General features: G+C 31.4%; 4 protein-coding genes across 5 annotated transcripts; 3 read left to right on the top strand and 1 right to left on the bottom strand.

Moving 5' to 3' along the window:
• The first annotated feature begins 6,062 nt into the window (after window positions 1–6,062).
• Window positions 6,063–11,799, top strand: LOC106673718 (histone-lysine N-methyltransferase setd3-like). Its single transcript, XM_024229408.1, has 4 exons — window positions 6,063–6,202; window positions 7,577–7,910; window positions 10,065–10,207; window positions 10,290–11,799. Exons 1-4 carry the CDS (start codon window positions 6,104–6,106, stop codon window positions 10,473–10,475), a joined length of 762 nt encoding a protein of 253 aa, XP_024085176.1. The 5' UTR covers window positions 6,063–6,103; the 3' UTR covers window positions 10,476–11,799.
• A 414-nt stretch (window positions 11,800–12,213) lies between these two features.
• On the top strand, window positions 12,214–14,247 carry LOC112127880 (ras-related protein Rab-38-like). Its single transcript, XM_024229409.1, has 7 exons — window positions 12,214–12,379; window positions 12,463–12,495; window positions 12,583–12,679; window positions 12,750–12,806; window positions 12,866–12,926; window positions 12,986–13,169; window positions 14,058–14,247. Exons 1-7 carry the CDS (start codon window positions 12,301–12,303, stop codon window positions 14,180–14,182), a joined length of 636 nt encoding a protein of 211 aa, XP_024085177.1. The 5' UTR covers window positions 12,214–12,300; the 3' UTR covers window positions 14,183–14,247.
• A 2,114-nt stretch (window positions 14,248–16,361) lies between these two features.
• Window positions 16,362–17,724, top strand: LOC106670208 (ras-related protein Rab-32-like). The gene is made up of 7 exons (XM_014400320.2): window positions 16,362–16,490; window positions 16,553–16,585; window positions 16,647–16,743; window positions 16,908–16,964; window positions 17,036–17,096; window positions 17,162–17,345; window positions 17,498–17,724. Exons 1-7 carry the CDS (start codon window positions 16,403–16,405, stop codon window positions 17,623–17,625), a joined length of 648 nt encoding a protein of 215 aa, XP_014255806.1. The 5' UTR covers window positions 16,362–16,402; the 3' UTR covers window positions 17,626–17,724.
• LOC106670209 (mitochondrial import inner membrane translocase subunit Tim9) lies at window positions 17,707–20,144 on the bottom strand. Of its 2 annotated transcripts, XM_014400321.2 has the most exons (4): window positions 19,952–20,144; window positions 19,772–19,867; window positions 19,576–19,674; window positions 17,707–17,962 (listed from the first exon to the last, which is right to left on the bottom strand). In XM_014400321.2, the coding sequence occupies exons 1-4, from the start codon at window positions 19,994–19,996 to the stop codon at window positions 17,834–17,836; spliced, it is 369 nt and encodes a 122-aa protein (XP_014255807.1). In that variant the 5' UTR covers window positions 19,997–20,144; the 3' UTR covers window positions 17,707–17,833. The 2 variants fall into 2 exon arrangements, with proteins under 2 accessions (XP_014255807.1, XP_014255808.1); XM_014400322.2 differs by lacking the exon at window positions 19,576–19,674.
• Window positions 20,145–20,810: the final 666 nt, after the last annotated feature.

The following is a 20,810-nucleotide window of genomic DNA, read 5'->3' as shown; positions in this document are numbered from 1 at the left end:
GATCCTTGGACGGGTGAACCGGTGCTGATGTGCACTAGGACTGGCTTGGAACTTTTCCCTGGTGGATTTTGACTCTCACCGTGCGCCCCCACTTCGGCTGGGGAGGCGGCTGGACGAGTCGCCCTTCTCACCTCCTATCACCGATGATCGTTCCTGACTGCGTATCACAGATTTGTTCCAATCGTTTAATTCTGGGTGTTATTATATTTTATTTAGTTGAATAATATGATTATTATTTTTATTTACATTTTCTTTCCGGTGCGTTTTACCAAAAAACGCGGATATTCCAGATTTAAAAAATCAAATATTTTTGTAAGAGCTCCTAATTAAATGTTTATTACTTAACGGGTACAAGCAGTAATAGCGATTTGAAGCTTGCGAAAGGATTTGAAATTAAGTGAATATTGGAAAATTAATTTTAATTATAACATTTTACATTAGGGGCGTCGGTGGCCGGAACGGTTTAGGCGTTGACACGGCGCTCATCACTAAGGTAAAGGTACCGGGTTCGAATCCAGCGGCCCTGCATTCGAACCTGACATACTTAGAAGTGGGCTTTTTTTTCAAAAACACCGGCACCCCGAGGGTTGATATGACCTCTGCTGTTGCGAACCCTCGTAAAAAAAATTACTAATTAATTATTTTGTCCATATGCTTTTTACCCCTAATAGTTCATTATTCTAAATTTATTATAATGCACGTTCAGCAAAACTCTCCACCACATTATCAACAAATTCAAATTCATTAATTTTGAAACAGGAGGGACCAAATATAATTCTGGCCGAATGACTTCATTAATGACTTTATTGCGTAAGAATTAATATAAATATAAAGTAAATTTAATTAAATGAGCATAAATTTTATTTAGAGATTTTAACAAAAATATTCTTTTTGGTGTATTAATTCAAAAATATTCAACGACGAAGAATATTCTAATTTGGTATTATTTAAAAAGATAAATCAACAAAATACTGTTTTTTTTGCATATGTAAACAAACATTTTGTAAGCAAAATAGATCAGAAAATGGTCAAAACCTCATTGTAGTGATTCTAGCATTATAAAACCCTTACATACCGACTTTAGCGGAAATCAGTGTAAATTAATTTTTGACTGATAATTTCGACGACCTTTCTGCCTTGACCGACATTCCAAATGCATGTTCTAACATCATTTTTCTCCAAACCTATGCTCATGGTCGATAATTCGTTTTAAAGAATTTTGCAAGTGCATTTTATAACTGCATCAAACTTTAAAATCGGGACTATTATTTCCATTTGCCACGATGATGAATGAAAGTCCACGTCGATTTCCTCCCTTGGCCAACTACTACGCTTAACCCTTCGCATACCTTAGAATTTCACAAACTTTAATCCTCAAAATTTATATAAATAGGTCACCATGTTCTTGAAAAACTATAGGCTTAAATTGCAATACACTTATATATGTATTATTTCCATTTAAATATATATATCTATATATAAAAAATAAAATTTTAAAAAAAGACGAGGTTAATTTTCTGACAACTAATTTTGCTATTTAGTGTATTTTTTTACAGAAATATTTTATATATTTTAATGGTACATACGTCGTTAACAAGGTACATTCTTCTTTCAATTAATGGTCTGTTTGACGTTACAGTCCTTTTAGCCGTTTCAATCATATATTCCGGTAACGACGACTCAAAAATCGGAAAAATTTTTGGGTCGAAAAATCGATCAATTTAAATTCAAACAACAATTTATATTTAGGAGTCTCTAGAAGTGCTAAAACGAAATTTCATATTAGTTTCACGAAAAAAATTGATCTATTGGGTTGTCCGGAAAATAATGCAGGATTTTAAGTTTTCATTAAAAAAAATCTATATAAAATATTCTGTTTACGTTTACAGGATTACTCATTTGTNAAATTATTTTGATTAAAGAACATTGCTTTAAAGTAACTAGTTTCTTTTTTTTTGTTTAATACCAAAATCCTGCATTATTTTCCGGACAACCCAATAGTTCACTTGAAAAACTTTGGTTGTTCAATTTTAATAATAGAATTTTTTTGGTTATTGTTAAAATTGATTAAATTTTACTATATTTTTATTGCAATCTACATAGAAATGCTGTAAAATGATCTATTCATATAGTTGTCACATAGTATATTTGAGCAAATAGAACGGCGCATAAAAATATTAAAAACTGAAAAATTTCAACTTCCAATTTTTTTTGCAAAGCCAGGGCCTCTATTCGTAAGTGGTGGATACTTGTCCGATATATTAGAGTGTATACACCAAAAAAGTTTGGTCCAAATCCGTGACCCGCGAACCTGGTCGTCCCCTTGTAAATCCGAACCATGCGTCTATTCAGTGTACATTCTGACATAAATCGATTCAAAAAGTCTACTAGGCTTAAAATTGCATTTTGATTTATGTAGCCCAACTGCCTTCCTAATGTGGGCACATGACATTATCTCGCGAGTCTTGGAACAATTTATAAGGACTGTGGGGAGTGTCTAATCTAAAGTCAATAATTATTAGATACAAATAATCTAGCTGCTTGTAGTTCTGTTGCACATTTGGTTTTGAAGTTGTGTCGAAGTTTAACCATGCGAAGAAGCTGAAAGTCTCGCTTGTTCCCAACGGCAAGCTAAAAACAAACTAGTTAAGTAAGCCATCCATCTCATCTCATTTTTCCCCATAAACGGCATATGCCTCACATATTGTCAACTACTAGTATTGTAGTAATTTTTAATGATTTTTGAACCGCATTGTCTTGTACTTTTAAAAAATGTGACGTCCGGACAAGAGAGGCGTAAGTTATAACGTGGGTTTTGATCTGATGAAGGCTGCTAATGGTGCTTCAGTTATAGTTAAAATATTTTTGGAAATTCCTATGGCTAGTACACGGGATTTTGTATTTTTATGATCTGGATAGTACGTTGGGACAACATGGTCAATGATTATACTTTTAATTTTAGATTGTTGACAAGTGGTTCAACTGGTTTCACGCCATCATACGAAGGTATCTAATTATAATTATATATATATAAGGCCAGTTGCCATGAAATTGGTTTCATTATCCCTGATTTTCTCAAAAAATTATATCAAAGTTTTGTCTCGATTGGAAAACGGTCAATCAATTATTTCATCCAGCTTTTTGACCGTGAACATCATTTCTGAGTGCATCATCTGCAAGTCCCAGGAGAAAAAAGATACAAACTTGCCCACGTGGTAATTCAATTTTTTACTGAAATTTAGTAATTCTAATCACAACAATCGAGGAAGAAACACGCTTATTAGTTAGAAAGTTAATGCTTATGGTTTCAAGCTAATATCTCAACAATTAGCCGGTGATTAACAATGGACATGCTCCCATTCGGCAATCTTGAAAGGTCGTGCAGACTCTCTCTTGTTCGTGGGTCTACTACCAGGGGATTCTACATCATTCATGAACTACTTAGTTCGCACTTCGCTCGTATATCACTATTTACTACATTTTAGCTGGTCGTTGGACGTTTCAGTTCATTATTTTTTATTTCCTACTTACAAGGGGTCGTATTCTTGTATAATAGAATAAGGGGGAGAAAGAAAAGAAGGATACTGGTAGATACGAACTACACTGGTTAAAATTAAAAACCGGACTCCATATTTTATTCCTTTTTTCCTTTGTCTTTACAAAATGGTAAGGAATCCCACCATGTTGACACTTTCATTGATATTGATACAATAATTCTCCCCTACCTTATTCGTAAGCATTAATTTTTTTGTTTCAATTAATAATTAGAATTAGCAAGACTGCAAAAAAGAATACAAAATGCAACAGTTAATTGTGAAATGTAGAAAATAATTTGATATATAAATAAAAATTACTACAGAATGCAATGATTAGTTTTGAATTATAGATAATGATTTGATGTAGAAATTTAAAAAAAAAAAATTATAAAATTGTGACCTAGATGTTCAGAAAGGCGTCTACTTCGGGTTGATCGTCGAACTTCTTGCCCAGTCAGGCATCAATTGCTGTTCGCGCTGTCGATTAAGCGTCGCTCTTCATCCGCAGCTCGGTCTTATGATGTATGAGCTAAGGTGTAGAGGACTTTAATTTTCCACTTGAATCTGTTTGTCTTTATCCTTGAATTTGGGTTTTTGACTATTTGTTTATTTTGTCCAACTAACTCATTTGTAGCGGGATGACCTGAGGCTGTGAACTTTTTTTTTATTACATTGTTTCTGCAATAGTTTTTAAATTTACTTGTAAAAATAGTTGCGTTGTTGGAAACTATAATATATGAAATTTCGTGTTGGGAATATTTTATTAAGCAGAGTAAAAAGTATCGTTTGAGTCTGGAGTTTCTCGGAGTACTTTGATTTTAGCCCAGCATGGTTTTGCGTCAATAATATTGGGTTACAAAAAGAAACGATTTTAAACATTTTTTTATTAATTAAAAACACTGCTTCACTTTCACACACTTCTCCCAACGTGATGGCAACTTCTCTATACCCGCTAGAATTTTGAGTCTTTATTATTAACAAATTCTGTAAAACACAATTTCTGGTGCATTGCTTCAATTTGAGAGAAATATATTTCGGCATTGATTGTTTAGCCAGGATTCAAGAAGCATTAGTAAAGCAGTCCAAATGAAGCCACTCCATTTTTCATCACAAGTGACAATAGTATCCATAGGTTCGTTTCTGTTTCGGCAAATGAGTGTTGTTCAAACTTCATAACGATGATTTTTTTGGCTGTCATTTAATGCATGAGGAACCAAACTTTCGAGCTTTTTCACTTTTACAATTGCGTTAAGGTGATCAGCGACGGTCTATTTGCTAACTGAACGATTCTCTACAAGTTCTCGAACAGTTGTTCTGAGATTTTCTTCTTCCAAAGCTCGCAGAACATCACCAACTAGGGAAGAAATCTTTCCACGACCTTCTTTGAGTTCAAGGCTAATTCCTCTTGAAACGTAAACCATAAATGACTCTTACTTCTACTGCCATCGCACCAGTCTTCATTAATGTTTCTGGCAGTTTGGGCACCATTACGACCGAGTTTAAACTCATAAAACGAAATTACGCGAAAATCACGCGTTGACATCTAAGGGAAAACTTAATTGTACCCAAATAACCAAATGCTACTGAAGTAAACTTTTTTGTTTGGAAGAGTATTAAAAACTTTTGACATTCTTATAAAAGTATAATCTATCAAATATAAATATTTTATTATATAAAGGTGTAATTGAAAGAATCCCTGAAATCATGTACATTTCCGGACAACACGATATAAATCACCAACTGCCACCCATCATCCCAATATAATTAGTTATTTTCTTTTATGAGATTTCTTCTTGAGGCATTTGCCCAAAAATAGCGAGGACAGACGTACTAAAAATGTTTGGAAACGACCAAACTACAAGGCTAAATGCAGCACTATAAATCACCAACTACTTTCTATCATCATTTCGTTTTCTTGTATTAGATTTCTTCTTGAGGCCAGGTGGTTGATAAACCTGTAATTCTCTGTAATTTTGCCGTTTCCAAACATTATAGTTCGCATTTTCTCGCTATTTTTGGTACACATTTCTGCGTTTATTAGCCAGTCCTGGAAAAACGAAAACTGCGAAGTCAGGCGGGCTAAAATGTATGGAAAACGACCAAGCAAAACCACTCTAATGACTGTGGTTCGCCAATCTTCTTTTTGCTTAAGAGCCAGCTTAGGATAGTTTACAATATCCCTGAACAATTTATCAAGGAAGAGATTTATCAAGGAAGAGAGATTTAAATCATCCAGATGTGTAATTAATTAGTAGTTCGTTGATATTGACAGAATATTTTCTTCTTGTAAGTTGAAGGTATAAGACGAGATATATAGACCCAACGGTAGAACGAATGCCTCCCCATCATCCTTAATCTTCCTTTTCATGGGTCTTCCTCTTCCTCTTCTCTTTACTGTTCATGACCAATTTGTGGCGTTCTTCAATCATATTTTATCTGAAGCTGTCATCATGTGCCATACAGATTGAAACTCAGCTTGTGATAGCAGATTTATTCAATCAAGTTGCACTACAATCAGTTGTTAAATTGCATTTTTGATATGTTTTAGATGGGCCGTATCAACTGTAATGACAAGACAGAATTTCATACCAGCCAACAGCCCACATTATCCAATGGTTCTTGCGCTTATCCCCTACTGGGATATGGGAAATCATGATAATGCTGAGGTAAATCATTTACATCTATCAGTCTATATGTGCCAACAGTAATTTTAATTCATTTTTCAAATATGTAAAAAACGGGCATTTTTATTTCTTTGGTTATTTTCCGTAACAATTAGGTATAAAGATTAATAGTTGACTTAAAATGTAAATAAAAAAAAGTTCAATTTCATCCATTCCAGAGCCAACTTGTTGAGTGAGTTAATTGGTTATTTAAATTGTGTCCTTTTGATGAAACAATAAATATGAGTAAAAAATTAATTATTAATTTTTTTAATACAAGCATGGATTTAAGTCAAGAAGTATTCTGGGTATTCCATATCCGGCTGTATTGACATGAAAGCGGATGTTATGTTTGGCAAGGATGGTCTCATAATGGAGGGTGGGTTCTGAAGTTCAGCGACAACACTCCCAGCTTACAGGCAGGCCAAAGGGCTTATTCTAAATGTGCTGGTGACCAAAAGTCCTGATAGTAGAGCCTACCAAGTTTCTCCGTGTGCATTTTTGAGCTGAAGCTGCATCCATAAAACAACACATTATCCACTCCCCATCTGAAGTGATGATTGATGAATTTTGAAAGTTCCATCAGTTCACTTTTTTTTCACCTCAACGGCATCAATGTGTTGCCTATGTATCAAGAGAGCTCTCAGTCTAACACACAATCTCGGTTCCTCAAGAAAGCCTCGAGGAAGCAAGATAATTTGCTTCTGAATCAATGTCTCAACATTTCTGGAGTATCACATATATCTATCTCATATCACATGATATTTTTTTTAAACTGATTATCATTAATGTGCATTTTACATTAATGTATAACATAAAATTCGGATTATACGCTCATATTCAGTGCTTTCTTTCTAATTCATTTGAAATACAATGCATCTTTTATTAGACATAAATGTAATAAAAAAATAAAAATAAAACCCTTATGATTAAATGTGTACTACTTTTATTAAATTTGTAGCACTGAAATTCTTAGTACTTCAGTAAATATTTTGTTCTACTGGCATTGTAATAATAGAATGTTATACTGATTTAGTACATAGGAAATAACCTCCTGAGTACCTGCTAAAGGGTGAGAACAAAATATTACAAATCGTACAATAAGGCTGAAGTATGTCTCTTGAGTTAGAGTTGTGACTGACATAATTCATAAACTCATAAATATAAGTAATTCAAACATTTTAAATATTAAATCAGTCTGGTGTTATAATAAAGTTGTGTGAATCAGATTCTTATCTTTTTTGTATTCTTGTTGAGCCTTACTTTCCATCCACACAAAAATATGGGCGAATGCTAAATATTGTTGTTTTGCTTTGTGACAGCAATATAAAATGTCCAAACCTTTATTAATTATTTATACTCCTCTGAAAATTACAGCTAACAACAGACTACAACATCGATTGTGACCAGAGCGAGTACTACTCATGCCAGGATTACAAGAAAGGAGAGCAAGTCTGTATGTCTTATGGCAGACGACCTAATTCCGAGCTATTCCTTCACAATGGCTTTGTTCATGTCAATAACATCGCAGATGGCACCAAACTACGCCTTGGCGTTTCAAAATCTGATCCTCTTGTATCACAGAAGAAAGAGCTGCTGAACAAGCTGTCTATACCCTCTTCCGCTGAGTTTCTTCTGCCAGCGAACCCGAGGCCTTTTGCGCCTCATGACAAGTTCATCGCATTCTTGAGAATATTCAACATGGAGCAAGGTCAGTTTAATTTTTTATATGTATAAACTTGAAATATTGTAATTTCCTTCTGCCAGTCGTGTTAAATTTCAATTTTTGTTGATTAGTTATTTATTGGTTTTATTATATATAACTATAATCCAAAAAAGGTAGTTAGCCAGTTTGAAAAATGTTAATAAAAAATCAAATTTTACTTAAAATATGACAATACAATATTAATTTGTTGTTTATTTGCTGAGGAGTAGGCCAGGGAAGAAGAAGAAGAAATCAGTTTGTTTTACATAAAGTTTAAATGTATTTTCCAGCATTTTGGCTCTCTTGGAGCCATCTTCAGGAGATATTTGGTATAACTCTCCAGGAAAGCTTGATACAGATAGAAACTTAATTATTTTAAATGACAAGATACTCATTAATGTACATTGTTTGGGAGGTTTTTGAAACTGAATTCAACAGCGCAAAAGGTTTTTAATTTGAAGCAACTATTCTCAAGTTATTCACACAAAAATATTTCCAAATAACATTTTTTGGATAAACAAAATCTTCTTCAACCAAGATCCAATTTATTTATTTATTTTAATTGCTAGTATATTAATTGTACATAGTACTGAAAAAAAATATGATTAGCAGGACGCTCTGGATGTAGTTGATTAAAGCACAATTCAACCTGGTGCAAATTTCAGTCCATTTAATCCAACAGCAGATCATCAGTCACAAACAAAACTTAAATAAAATTGGATTTATTGATGCTTAAGGTGTCCAAAAAATGAAAAACAAAAAAAAGATAATCCAAAAAATGATTAATTACTGAAATGTTTTAATCCATAATTAATAATTATATTAAAAACCATCACACCAAAGTTAGTTGTGTTGTTCAACTTACTGTACGTATTGTAAAAATGTCTTGTACATTACAAGAAAAAATGAACATGTTTGAGATGCTGTTCCCTTTACTAACTCCACGTTTCACTCCACATGCTCTCCAACCCTCCCAGCGCTATCAAGCTTGAAGCATCTATCTTCCCTTTTACAAAATTACCCTTTAAATTTAAGCAACTATTGTGGCTGGACATGGTCTTTTAAAATGTGTTTAGAGTACAACGTTTTTAGTAATTCCTGCCATACAGGAGGGCTTAACGTCCAAATATCCATTGAGCCAGGGGTCAATCTACTTTACAATACCTTTTTCATGTCATTATCAATTAAGTAGCAATGGGCTCTGTCGGGATCCAACCCACAACTGCCTGGTAAAAGTTGGATACACTAACCACTCAGTCACGATTCCCCTCTAACTTTTTTAACTGATATGTATATCCCCCGAAGGATGAATATTTTAAGTGAAAATTGATTTGTTGCGGAAAAAATTTCAAAATGGCTAACTCAATTTCTTGTATTAAGTTGTATATATTGTGATGGATTGGTTGTGTGATATAGTGTAGTACTTTCACAAATTTCAGAAGAGTTAAGCTATCTGTACATACAAAAATAAGAAGCTAGTAGAACGTAAGATTACTCAAAACATGAGCTACCTTGTTTGACTTTTTATGTGGTGAAATACTGAGGTGAAGTTATAACTTGATCATCCTGTACTGGTCTCACCGATTTGGTCTATTAAGAAAGTTGTAGATTTGTAGATCGGCCTCTTCAGTAGTCGGCATCATCCACATGAAAGCGGATGTTATGTTTGGCAAGGATGGTCTCATAATGGAGGGTGGGTTCTGAAGTTCAGCGACAACACTCCCAGCTTACAGGCAGGCCAAAGGGCTTATTCTAAATGTGCTGGNGTTATAACTTGATCATCCTGTACTGGTCTCACCGATTTGGTCTATTAAGAAAGTTGTAGATTTGTAGATCGGCCTCTTCAGTAGTTGATATAAGGTTGAAGATGTAGAAATTCAAACCAGTTGATAAGAGATGGTTAAGCTATCTATTTCTTGACATCTGCATTTTTTATGTTTTACATGTTAGCTAAAAATGGTAGGTATTATATCATATTTTTGGGAGGAGAGGAATGGGTCAAAGATCAAACATCCCACGGTGGGTACCAAACCCAACAACCATGGTGTCTAGAAGCCAAGAGTCTCGACATGACAACCACTCGACTACCACTCTCCACCATGGAAAAGTTAATTTTCTTTAAATAAAAAATTATTAATGTAAACATTCATTTTGTTATAGAAACTATTGAGAAATATTTAAACGGAGAGAGTACAGATGATTTATTGTGCCCAAACATTCCCCATCCTGTCGATTCTAAGGTTTGGCAATTTTTGACAACAAGAATAAACTTACTCCTATCAACTTACCCAACGACTCTTGAGGTATTTTTAATTTATTACAACCTTCCTGATTATTACAGTCCAAGATGTTATTGGGTTTTTCTTTCATTTTCTTTACAATCAGGAAGATGAAAAACTTCTTGAAGAAAACAAGAGCTTATCTTCATGTATGAGGCTGACAGTGCTTATGCGGTTGACAGAGAAGAGGATCCTCCACAACACCTTAGAAGACTTGAAGAAGGCTCAAGAATCATATCAAAGTACTGAGAACAAGACTAGTCAAGAGGAAACAAAATCGAAGGGAAAATAAAAGTTTTGAAAACATTTCAAGACTTAAATTCCATCAGTACACCAGGAATCATCAATAATCCAGACTTGCAATATCAAATGTTATGATCATGAGCTTTAATTAACTTTTATTGTAATTTTTTTATTAGAAAAAACAGTGACAAATTTCAAACTTGATTGTATAAATTTTCAAGTTATTTTTATGTATTCGATTTATTTTTTATTTTATTTATTTATTTTTAAAATTATTGAGTCTACCACATTAGGCAAGTACTTAGGGTGTTGAACAAAAATTTTTGTGATGGAGGGAGGGGTTAGAAATTCCAGTGGCAACGATGGGAATCGAACCCACAACCGCGGTGTCTATGAGCTGAAAAATTGGTAATAATTAGTAAATAATTACAATGAAGACTATTTTAAGCATCCTATTACAATTTTAGGCAAATTGTCCTATCTCATCTTGCAAGAATTAAATTAAACGGCTTTGAAAAACTTGTCTTAATCTATGTGATCAGAGGCGATCAGAGAAAATTTTTCAATTTTCTCATTAAATTATTGCTCTGAGTACATTCCTAAATATTAAACAATATAAGTTTACCTCAAATAGCATTTAAACATAATTATTGATGTTTTGTTAAAAATGTTCTTTATAGTTGGAAACTGTCAACCTTCCTATAAAATCTTTCTATGTCAAAATTATTGACTTCGTATAAGATGTTAATTAGTGTTTTTTTGACTTCACTTTTAGTCTTCCATTTGTTTCATCATGATGAGAAAAGAGACACTAACCGGACATTAAAGAACTTATAACTTAAATATTAATTATTATGTCATTTATCAAAACCGATGTAGGCTTAATTAATAGGGGTGTCAAAATGTGTATTTAGAATATTGTTGCTTCTTACTGCTTTTATGTTTAATGATCTTTGTTTTGGCTAGTGGGAGTAAAAATAAATAGTTCCATAAAAAAAGGAACGACTGTCAATTTTATGAATCATTTTATAAATTTTTACAAAAATTAAAATGTAAAAATATAAGAAGTGTCTTCTGTAATAATTTGGGTTGGCTGTGGTGATATAAAAATAATATATGTTGTCAAGATTTATTTTGCACTAATGTTTATCACTGATGGATGTTTTTGTATAAATGCTGCAATTTTTTTGTGATTTTCATGGCTTGCTCTGTGAATGCTTTCCCTAGTTTCTGTGAGAGGAGAATATAACTATTTTTCACATCTATCAGAAAAATCGTCCAGAAGTGTGTGGCTTAAGAATGAAACAAAATTGATAATCTCACATTTAATTTAACCATGTTTTTATCTTTGGAACACCAGTTTTATTTAAAATTTCTCGTAAGCTCTAATGTAAGGAAATGTTATTGTGTAAAAGTATCAAGATTTACAAGTATTTATCGTGTGATATTTTTTATAGCTTTAACATTCTTTTTCTCTTTTATTTATCTGTTAAATATACAAAACAAAATGTGAGATATGTTGCCAAAGTACTAACCACAAGTTTGTAAAAAAATTTAATTTAAAATCAACATTTCATTTCTGCAATTATTAATTTTATTTATCTTTTATTTTATTTTGTGTACGATACTGAAAAAAAGATTTCTTTATTCAATTGACTTTTATTTTGGAAAAAATAAATAAAAGATAGATTAGCATTTGTTGTTATATTTTCCAATTAATGCCCTCCTTTAAGATTAAGATAAGCTAGAAAGTCCACATTCACGAGAGAGAAAGTATAATGTTAATACAATTAACATTGAGATAGGTTTTATCTCAAGCTGAAAAGGCAATTTTGCCATTTGAAATTTTGATTCCTTGGGGTAACATCATAAACATGGAATATAAGAAACTCACCCGTCCACAAAACGAAAAAATATTTTTGAAATTCCTAGTAGTCGGTGACGACGCTGTTGGTACGTATGTTGCAGCGAAACAGTTTTTGAAAGAATACAATTGACATTTTTAACTAATTACCTTATTTTTTTTTTTTTTTTAGGAAAAACTGCAATTGTTAAGAGATATATTTGTGGTTAGAAACAAACTTTTTATACTTTAGTGTTTTATTTTTATTACTTATCTCTTTCTAATTATGGTATTTATTGATGGCATTTCATAGAAAACTTTTCTTCAACATACAAGATAACGTTTGGTGCTGAATTTTCAACCAAACAAGTCCTATGGAATGATGAAACTGTAGTTAACATTCAATTTTGGTAATTTTTTTTCTTTTCAATCATTAAAAGTCATTACTTTTCAACTTATTTATTATTGCTTTTACTATAGGGATATTGCTGGTCAAGAAAGATATGGATATATAACAAGTGTTTACTACAGAAATGCGTAAGTTGACATTTTTTGTACAGTTAAATAATATTATTTTATTATTAATTGAATTCTAGGGTTGGATGTTTCATTGTTTTTGATATCAGCAGATACGATTCATTTGAATCAGTTACCAAGGTATTATATACAATAAATATTTCTTTTTTTCTTTGTTTTTAACTTATTAAATTCTCCAGTGGTTTGAAACGTTGAAGGAAAAAGTACTCATAGAGACTACTGAGAAAATTCCAGTCATTCTTCTAGCGAACAAATGGGACACTGGTATTTACAGGGTTAGTGATGAAGAAATCACCAGGCTCTGTAATAAACTTGGCCTTACAACTTGGTTTAAAACTTCAGCCCTGAATAACTTGAATATAGGTACATTTTTTTAAATTTAATTACTCTAAAATATATCTTTTCTCAATGTAAATCAACGTTTTTCAAAATGAACTAAACTTTGACAAGATCAAATTGAACTATTCACAAACTGCATTATACTTTTTTCAAATCAAATTGTAATATTTCCAACCAAATTTAACTTTTCTAAGTCAATTTAAGCTGATTCTCTTTTCTATTGCCACTTTGATATCATCAACTAATAATTTGATAGTTACCTATCATCATCTTTCACCTATCATATATATATTTTGGTAAAGTATTTTTGTTTTAAAAAATATATTTTACTTGAACTTGTAAAAGTTAAAAACTAATTTTTGGAAAAGATAGTTCAACTCGCAAAAGTTAACCATACAACGTTATACTGTGAGTAGAACTATCCTTTCCAAAAAGTGAATTGACACCTCACCCCTACGTCAAATCATTTCAATTAAAAAGTATGTTACATATTATTTTACGCATACCATGAGAGTTGTTCTGGATAACAATCAGTTGCAAGATACATTAAATTATCAAGTTCTGAAGGAAAATAAATATCTAAAGAAATATCACCGGAATTAATCGATGAATTTTTGAGATTCTGGTATCATTTTGAAAGTTGTACTGGGTCGGCTTAACGCATCAACTTATTAAAATTTTAATAGCACTTGCAGATTCTATGTAAAAAATTATCTTTGGAATTNCATTCTTGTTTTTATTACAACTGAAAATGTAGAATTCAAATCTAAAAAAGCTAAATTAGAAAACAAAAAGATTAAATTGATTAAAAAATGGTTGAATTCAATTTTTAAATACCTATTAAAATTTGATTTGGAAAATAAATTAAATTTAGCATGAAAATAATTAAAAATGGTGGTTTGTGATTTGCAGATGAGGCGGTTAACCGTTTAATTGGAAGTTCGCTAGATGTATGGCATAAAATCAACAAAGACAGTAGACAAGATAGCATTGTTTTGCATGAAAAGAAACCCCGTTCTTCATGTTGTTCCAAATGACGTTCAAATCCTTTGTGATAAATTGATGCAAATACATGTAATAATTTATAATATCTATAAATAAAACATGTAATCATTTATTTAATTTAAAAAATTCATTAAATAATATTTATAAATAAAATTACTTCAAAGTTAGTTGAGCTTTATTCTTTTAATTTTAAACATACCAAATGTGAAATAACATTAAAGATGGAGCGTCAGTGGCCACAACGGTTTAAGAATTGACTGACATGGCACTCATCCAGCAGCCCTGCATTTGAACCCCATAATTTTGCTTTCAAATTAGCTTTTAAAAAAAATCATGATCAGGAGGTTTGTCAGTGGAGTCAGATTTACTCTTTACGTAATATAAAAAAATTGAAGTACAAAGCTATGTTGAATTCATAAATAAATAGTGCATTTAAATTATGTAGCTCAAACAAAATGAAAATGATTTAATGAATCACTTAAATTGTTCTGTAAATTAATAAATAATACAATGTAAATTATGGTAAGCTCATTATTTAGTTCTAAGTATTTTTAGAGTACTTGGACAACACCCAATTAGGATCATTCAAGTAATGGAACATTTCTTCACCAGAGATATTCAGTTTTCCAAAATATTTAAATCTGATTTCACTAATTCTAGTAGGAAGAGCTATGAAGTGATAAATTTGGTCAGTAACTACCTCATCCACTGCTCGCAATATTTAAACAGTCAAGATCATATTGAAATGACACAGATACACCTGGCTACCCATCTGGTGCAATCGAGAGGAAAATTGTACAAAACACTTTAACAATGCAGTTGTAAATTAATGCTAATGGCATATAGGGGGGGAGGATTATAATTAATAAAAAATAAAAATCTTTCCAGAGGAATGTGATGAATGTGAAAGGGATATGGTGGGTTTAGCTGATGACAATTATTTTGCACCCAGCTGTGATAATTTGTTAGCCAGTCTAAATGTTATTTTTAAAAAAAACTTAATGGACTAAGAAAAATTGGTTTAATGATAATGGCATGAAATTTAACAATAAGAAGACAAAAATTCTTGTCCTTGGACTAAGGGATATGTCATGAATATCTGCAACTTGTTTCACTTTTAGTTGTTCAGATTGATTGCAAATTAAACTATCCCTCTCATTGTACCATAACTGTAAAACAATTAAATCCTAGTATAATTTATTGTATGTACATATATATAATCAAGTATCAAATAAAACATTAATCAATGCTACTGCAGCTTGTTCATGCGCATATTAGTTATGTAATTTTAGTATGTGGTCACTCAGCTTCATTTAAATTTATTTTCTCCAATCAAAGAAAGGCACAATCATTTGTGGATTGGACTACGCCAATTACAGAATGCATTTTAAAATCCAAAAATAATCACATAACCTTGTTTATATAATTTTTAATTATGTATTATGTTCGCTTATTAAAATTATAAAAAAATAATCTAGAAGTAAAGGATGAGCATAACTACAATACTAGAATAGTTAATAAATCTCTCTAGTAGTTGATTGAATAATTTGAAACAGTGTGCTATTGGACATTTTCATTTTACAATACTTTGCCCAACAAAAAAATTTCTTTACTCCAAAAATATTTGTGAGGAAGATTAAGGTTTATTTGACAACTGGAGCCTTTTATATATTTAACAAATTTCTTGAGACAAAACATAACATGATATGAGCCCATCTTTCATATCTTGTTTGTTTCTTTACAAAATTACGTTCCAATAAAATATGTATTTATGTATGTAAAAATATAATTTTTCTTTGTTTTATTTAAATTATATTGATTTACTTTCTATTTTAATGTATAAATTTGTAATAAACTGTACTAAACAATGTAGTATTATAATTAATTATATTCATTATATGCTTATTATAAAATATGTGACCCTTGATAAAGCATTATAAAATTTTAAAATAATAAAATTAAATTTTAATTGAAAAGGGACAAAATAAAAAACCCCAAATTCTACAAGCTATCTAGATTTATGATCTAATTTTATCAAATATTCTTAAATAAATCATATATGTACATACAAACTATACAACAGAAGTTAATAAATGTTAAAAAAAAAAAAAAAAAAAAAAAACAGGTTGCATTATCAAGAAAAATTACTGATACAAACAAAATAGAGTAAGAATCTGATACTGGGCTGATATCTTTATCTAAAGCAAGCTAAAAGGTCATTTGTTAGGGATGCGTTTGTGTTTATTTTCAATATGGAATCAAAAAGAGGCAACAACTTACATAGACTGGAGCAAAAAAATTTAATTTTAAAATTTTTACTAATTGGTGATTACGGCGTCGGTACGCATCATTTAATGTACATTGAGTTAGAAAATTGTAACTCCATAATTCTATTTTCATAGGAAAAACTGCCATAGCTAGAAGATACACTGATGGTAAGTATATTCAATATGTTATGTAATGTCTTGTTTTCATATTTTCGCTTGCATACTGCAGGGAAATTTTCATCTAATTACAAATTAACTGTGGGTGCTGAGTTTTCTATGAAGGTGATACGCTGGGACGCAAATACCATTGTGAACATACAGCTGTGGTAGGAATAATTTCTTATTTAATTTAATAATTTTTTATTTAATTTCCAACTCAGAACATTGTTAATTAACTTTTATATATGTTTTTGTAAATTAAAAAGGCACATTTTATATTATAAGATTGTAGTCACTTTTTTTATTTTACAACAAATTTTTATACGTTTAGGGATATTGCGGGGCAAGAAAGATTTGGTTACATGACAAGAGTCTATTATAAAAATGCGTAAGCCTATAATTTTATTGAAAATTTTATTTTCCAAAAATGTAAATACTTTTAAAGATGTTTATAACCAGAGTCGGCTGTGCAATCGTTTTTGACATATCGAGGCTCTCTTCATATAACTCAGTTGTAAAGGTAACAAACTCCTTCAATAATGATAAAGCAAGATTGCTTTGTTAATTTGTTTTTCTGTATAAAAGTGGCTGAAGGACTTGAGAAAAAAAGTTGTCTTTGATGATGGCAGGGACATTCCAGTTATACTGTTAGCAAACAAATGGGACATTGGTGAATGCTGTGCCTGTGACGAGGCCATCAACAAGCTGTGTAGAGAAGTTGGTCTCTCGACTTGGTTCAAAATTTCTGCCAAAGAAAATTTAAATATCGGTAACTTTTTTTTTAAATTTACTAAAGTTTTTATTAGTTATTTGTTACTACTAAAAGTGGTGTTGGTGAACAATAATATTATGCACACATCTAATTAACTTTAGACATATAAAACTGTAACTTTTTTTTAAAGATAAACTTTTGACTTTTAGATAAGGCAATGAACTATTTAATAGAGGAAGTGTTAAACACATGGATCGAAAAATCAGAAACATCTGAAACCAACTGCATTGACTTACTACAGAGCGATAAACCAAAAGAGAATTCATGTTGTAAATGACATACATAGTTATATTTATACAATTGTAAATAAATTTAAAAGTGTATAAAAGCAAACTGTTGTACTAAAAAATAAGGACTATTAAAGTTTTAAGAAATTCTTTGTTCTTTTTATTCAAACTTTATTAAGGTTTTTTACATTTAATAAACAAAACTTGTGATATACATTGAAATGGATAATTCTAGTGACTAAACCCCTAAGTTAGTGCTTATTTGTTCCCTAACTTCTGAGCTGCTGCTAGATTATCGTTAGATATAATCTGGAACTCCTGGAATCTCTGGGATATCCTCTGATTCATTTTCAGATATTTTTCAGTGCAATTCGTCGAGCACTTATCCTTAAAAAAAAAAAAATGAAGTGGTTATTTTGTTGTTTACTACTGGGAAAATAAAACATCTGTGCGTTTTCTACATGTGCTTATTTATTACTGAATAGAGATGAAGGTATTCTATGAAATATAGATAGTTAAGTTTCCTGTTATGTCAGTCTACCCTTCTCTGACCTTAAGTAATCTTAAGGAGCAAGGTCAGGTTAAAATGCTAGACGAAGGAATTGGAGCTATTTACGATAATCGTGCTTATAGTTTTCTTTATATGAGTGGCATTAGCTAAGGTCAAGAAGTGCACTAACTGGCAGTGCTAAGGAGTCTTTATATATAGTTTTATTTCTTATTATGAACATGTCTTGGTCCCAATTAGTTCAGCCTAGAAATCATGAAACAATTATTTTTCAGGTCTCTAATATTGCCAAGCTTTTTGTGTCTGTCATCATCGTCACGAACCAAGTTAATTATTTCATCAAACCTAAATATGGGAGGTTTTCATAAACAATTTTTTATTATTCATAAATAATTATATATGAATAATAATTTATTCATAAATAATTTTTTGGTAAAGATTAGATATTCTTGAGCACAGGGATAGCTAATTTCTTCTTGATGTAACAGTTAACAGACCCAAGTTTTCTGATGAAACCAAAGTAAGGTTTTTCACATGTACACATTTCAAACCAACAAAAGACCTTCAAAAGCTGTAAGTTGTGACGGATGCTTCTCCAGCTTTTGGGAAACATTGCAATACCCAAAGGTTCACAGTGCCTGAAATTTCAGAAGATATGTTAAAAATCGGTATCAAGAGAACCAATGTTAGACTCAAGTCAACTTCTTTGGGTGTTTGGGCAGAACTGGTTGATATGGCATGCCACAGTAGTGTTGTAAGGGCACTGCAAAAATTTTCTATAATTTTTTTTTATTATTAATTTTTAAGGGCACTTTAACGGCTAAGATCATTTCACGCCCTAACATCCCAAACCTTCTATCTTAGTTTAGCTATATCCCTTCTGAGTGCTATAAAGCTCCGACTCCAATTTTTTTTATTATTATTTTTATATTTATAAAAAACCTAAAAAGTGAACTCCGCTTTATAAAACCCTAAAAACTAAGACCCTGGTGGCCATCCAACTCAATATGGATGTAACCGATACAGGTGCAATTGTGTATTATATTATTGCCCAACAAAAGTATTCCCTTTTATATTTTTGCTATACATCCGTAATCATTTTTCATTTTCACAGGAAGGCGGGAGTTTTGATTATTTATTAAATTAAATTGCCGACAAAATAAGAGCTATATATCAATGCTTTTCTGGATTGGAAATGAAATAATGCTATTATTATGAAATTCACGCTGACACAGAACATTGTTTTGACTTGTGGAAATATTCTAATATAGTAAGAGTAACGGAAACAGAAAAAGTTTGGGAACACCACCTTAAACCATAATTTTGAAGTTTTTACACATACAAAATAAATAAAGAAAAGAAAAAAATGTTAATATCAAAGGACATTTACAAATGTATTTTGTATGTAATGTATTTTGTTGAGAATATGAACGCCTGGTCAGCGCATCCTTGTTGATTTTATTTATAAGGGATGTTTCAGCAATTTGCTTACTTCACAAGTAGATTTGTAGACACAAAACATATCTGGCAGATTGAACCAGCCAGAATAGTATGATTGAAAGCGACCGAACAGCCAAAAAATGATAATTACCTGAATAAAAAAATTCATTTATCAAAACTACACCTGCAAATTTAATTCAAGCTATACAAGATAACACACAGACTTTTATAACAAATCAAATATGCACCTCATACGGTTTGATGGTCCGTGATGTAAAATCATTGACGCAGTCCAAAAAGCAAATCTCCGACAGTTTGTTGTATGAGGATAAAAATTCTTTGAACTGTAAAAACACGATCAATTTTATTTTAATACAGAAAACAAATACATACAAAATAAAACAGAAAACATGTTAGAGGGATTTTACCGTTTTTATCTGCTCAGGGTTGATCTCTGTAGGAGGCACCGCCATAATTATTCAATTATTATTATTCAAATCTCAATATTTCATAGCTTCACAATAATAATAAAAATGAGTCTTTTTCCTAATGATCAGTCATAAAATCAGACATATCAATAGTACATCAACATTCAGTAATAATAATGTAACCTACCTAAGGTTCTTGGAACAATCCACGTGGTTATAAACCACAATTTCTCGTCTCACAGTATTCAAACACAATTTCGAAGAATATAAAACAATAATATTAATATTAGAAATTAACTTTTGCTTCATTATACCAAACATCGGTGAGATTGATTAATGTAAACCAGTTGCAATCAAACCTGATTAGGGTCACTTTGGTTTGGTAACTTTTTAAGTGGGAAAATACTTTTTTAAACTTTAACCAAACGCAATTGAAAGTGCAACTATTTATCTGCTACCCACTAATCGCTGATTTATATAAGCTCAAATCTAAAATTTCAGCTGTTGTACTTTACGATGAATTACTGACCGGCCTCAAGCATCACCATCTTGGGTGTTGGTGGTCAAGGGACTTTGGTCTTATCCGTCCAGCCACTGATATTAGGCTTTGGATGCTGTCAACAGCTAGGTCATTTTACCACAATTAGTTCCTAGAACCAAACCAATTCACTCTTTCATTCATTCTTACATACATTCTTTCCTACATTACCTTTTACACCTATACCATAACTAACATAACTGGGTGGTCAAAGGGATACTCAATATTCTGCCATTTAGCTTCTCACACTACATATCCACGTTAATAAATACTGCTGTTACTATCGACATAGCCTTACTTCAGTTTTTACTGCTGTCACCA

The sequence above is a fragment of the Cimex lectularius genome, unplaced genomic scaffold, assembly GCF_000648675.2.
Source record: "Cimex lectularius strain Harlan isolate CLEC.00 unplaced genomic scaffold, Clec_2.1 scaffold405, whole genome shotgun sequence".
Lineage (NCBI taxonomy): Eukaryota > Metazoa > Arthropoda > Insecta > Hemiptera > Cimicidae > Cimex > Cimex lectularius.
Note: the sequence above shows the minus strand (reverse complement) of the source record. Positions and strands in the feature narration are given on the sequence as shown.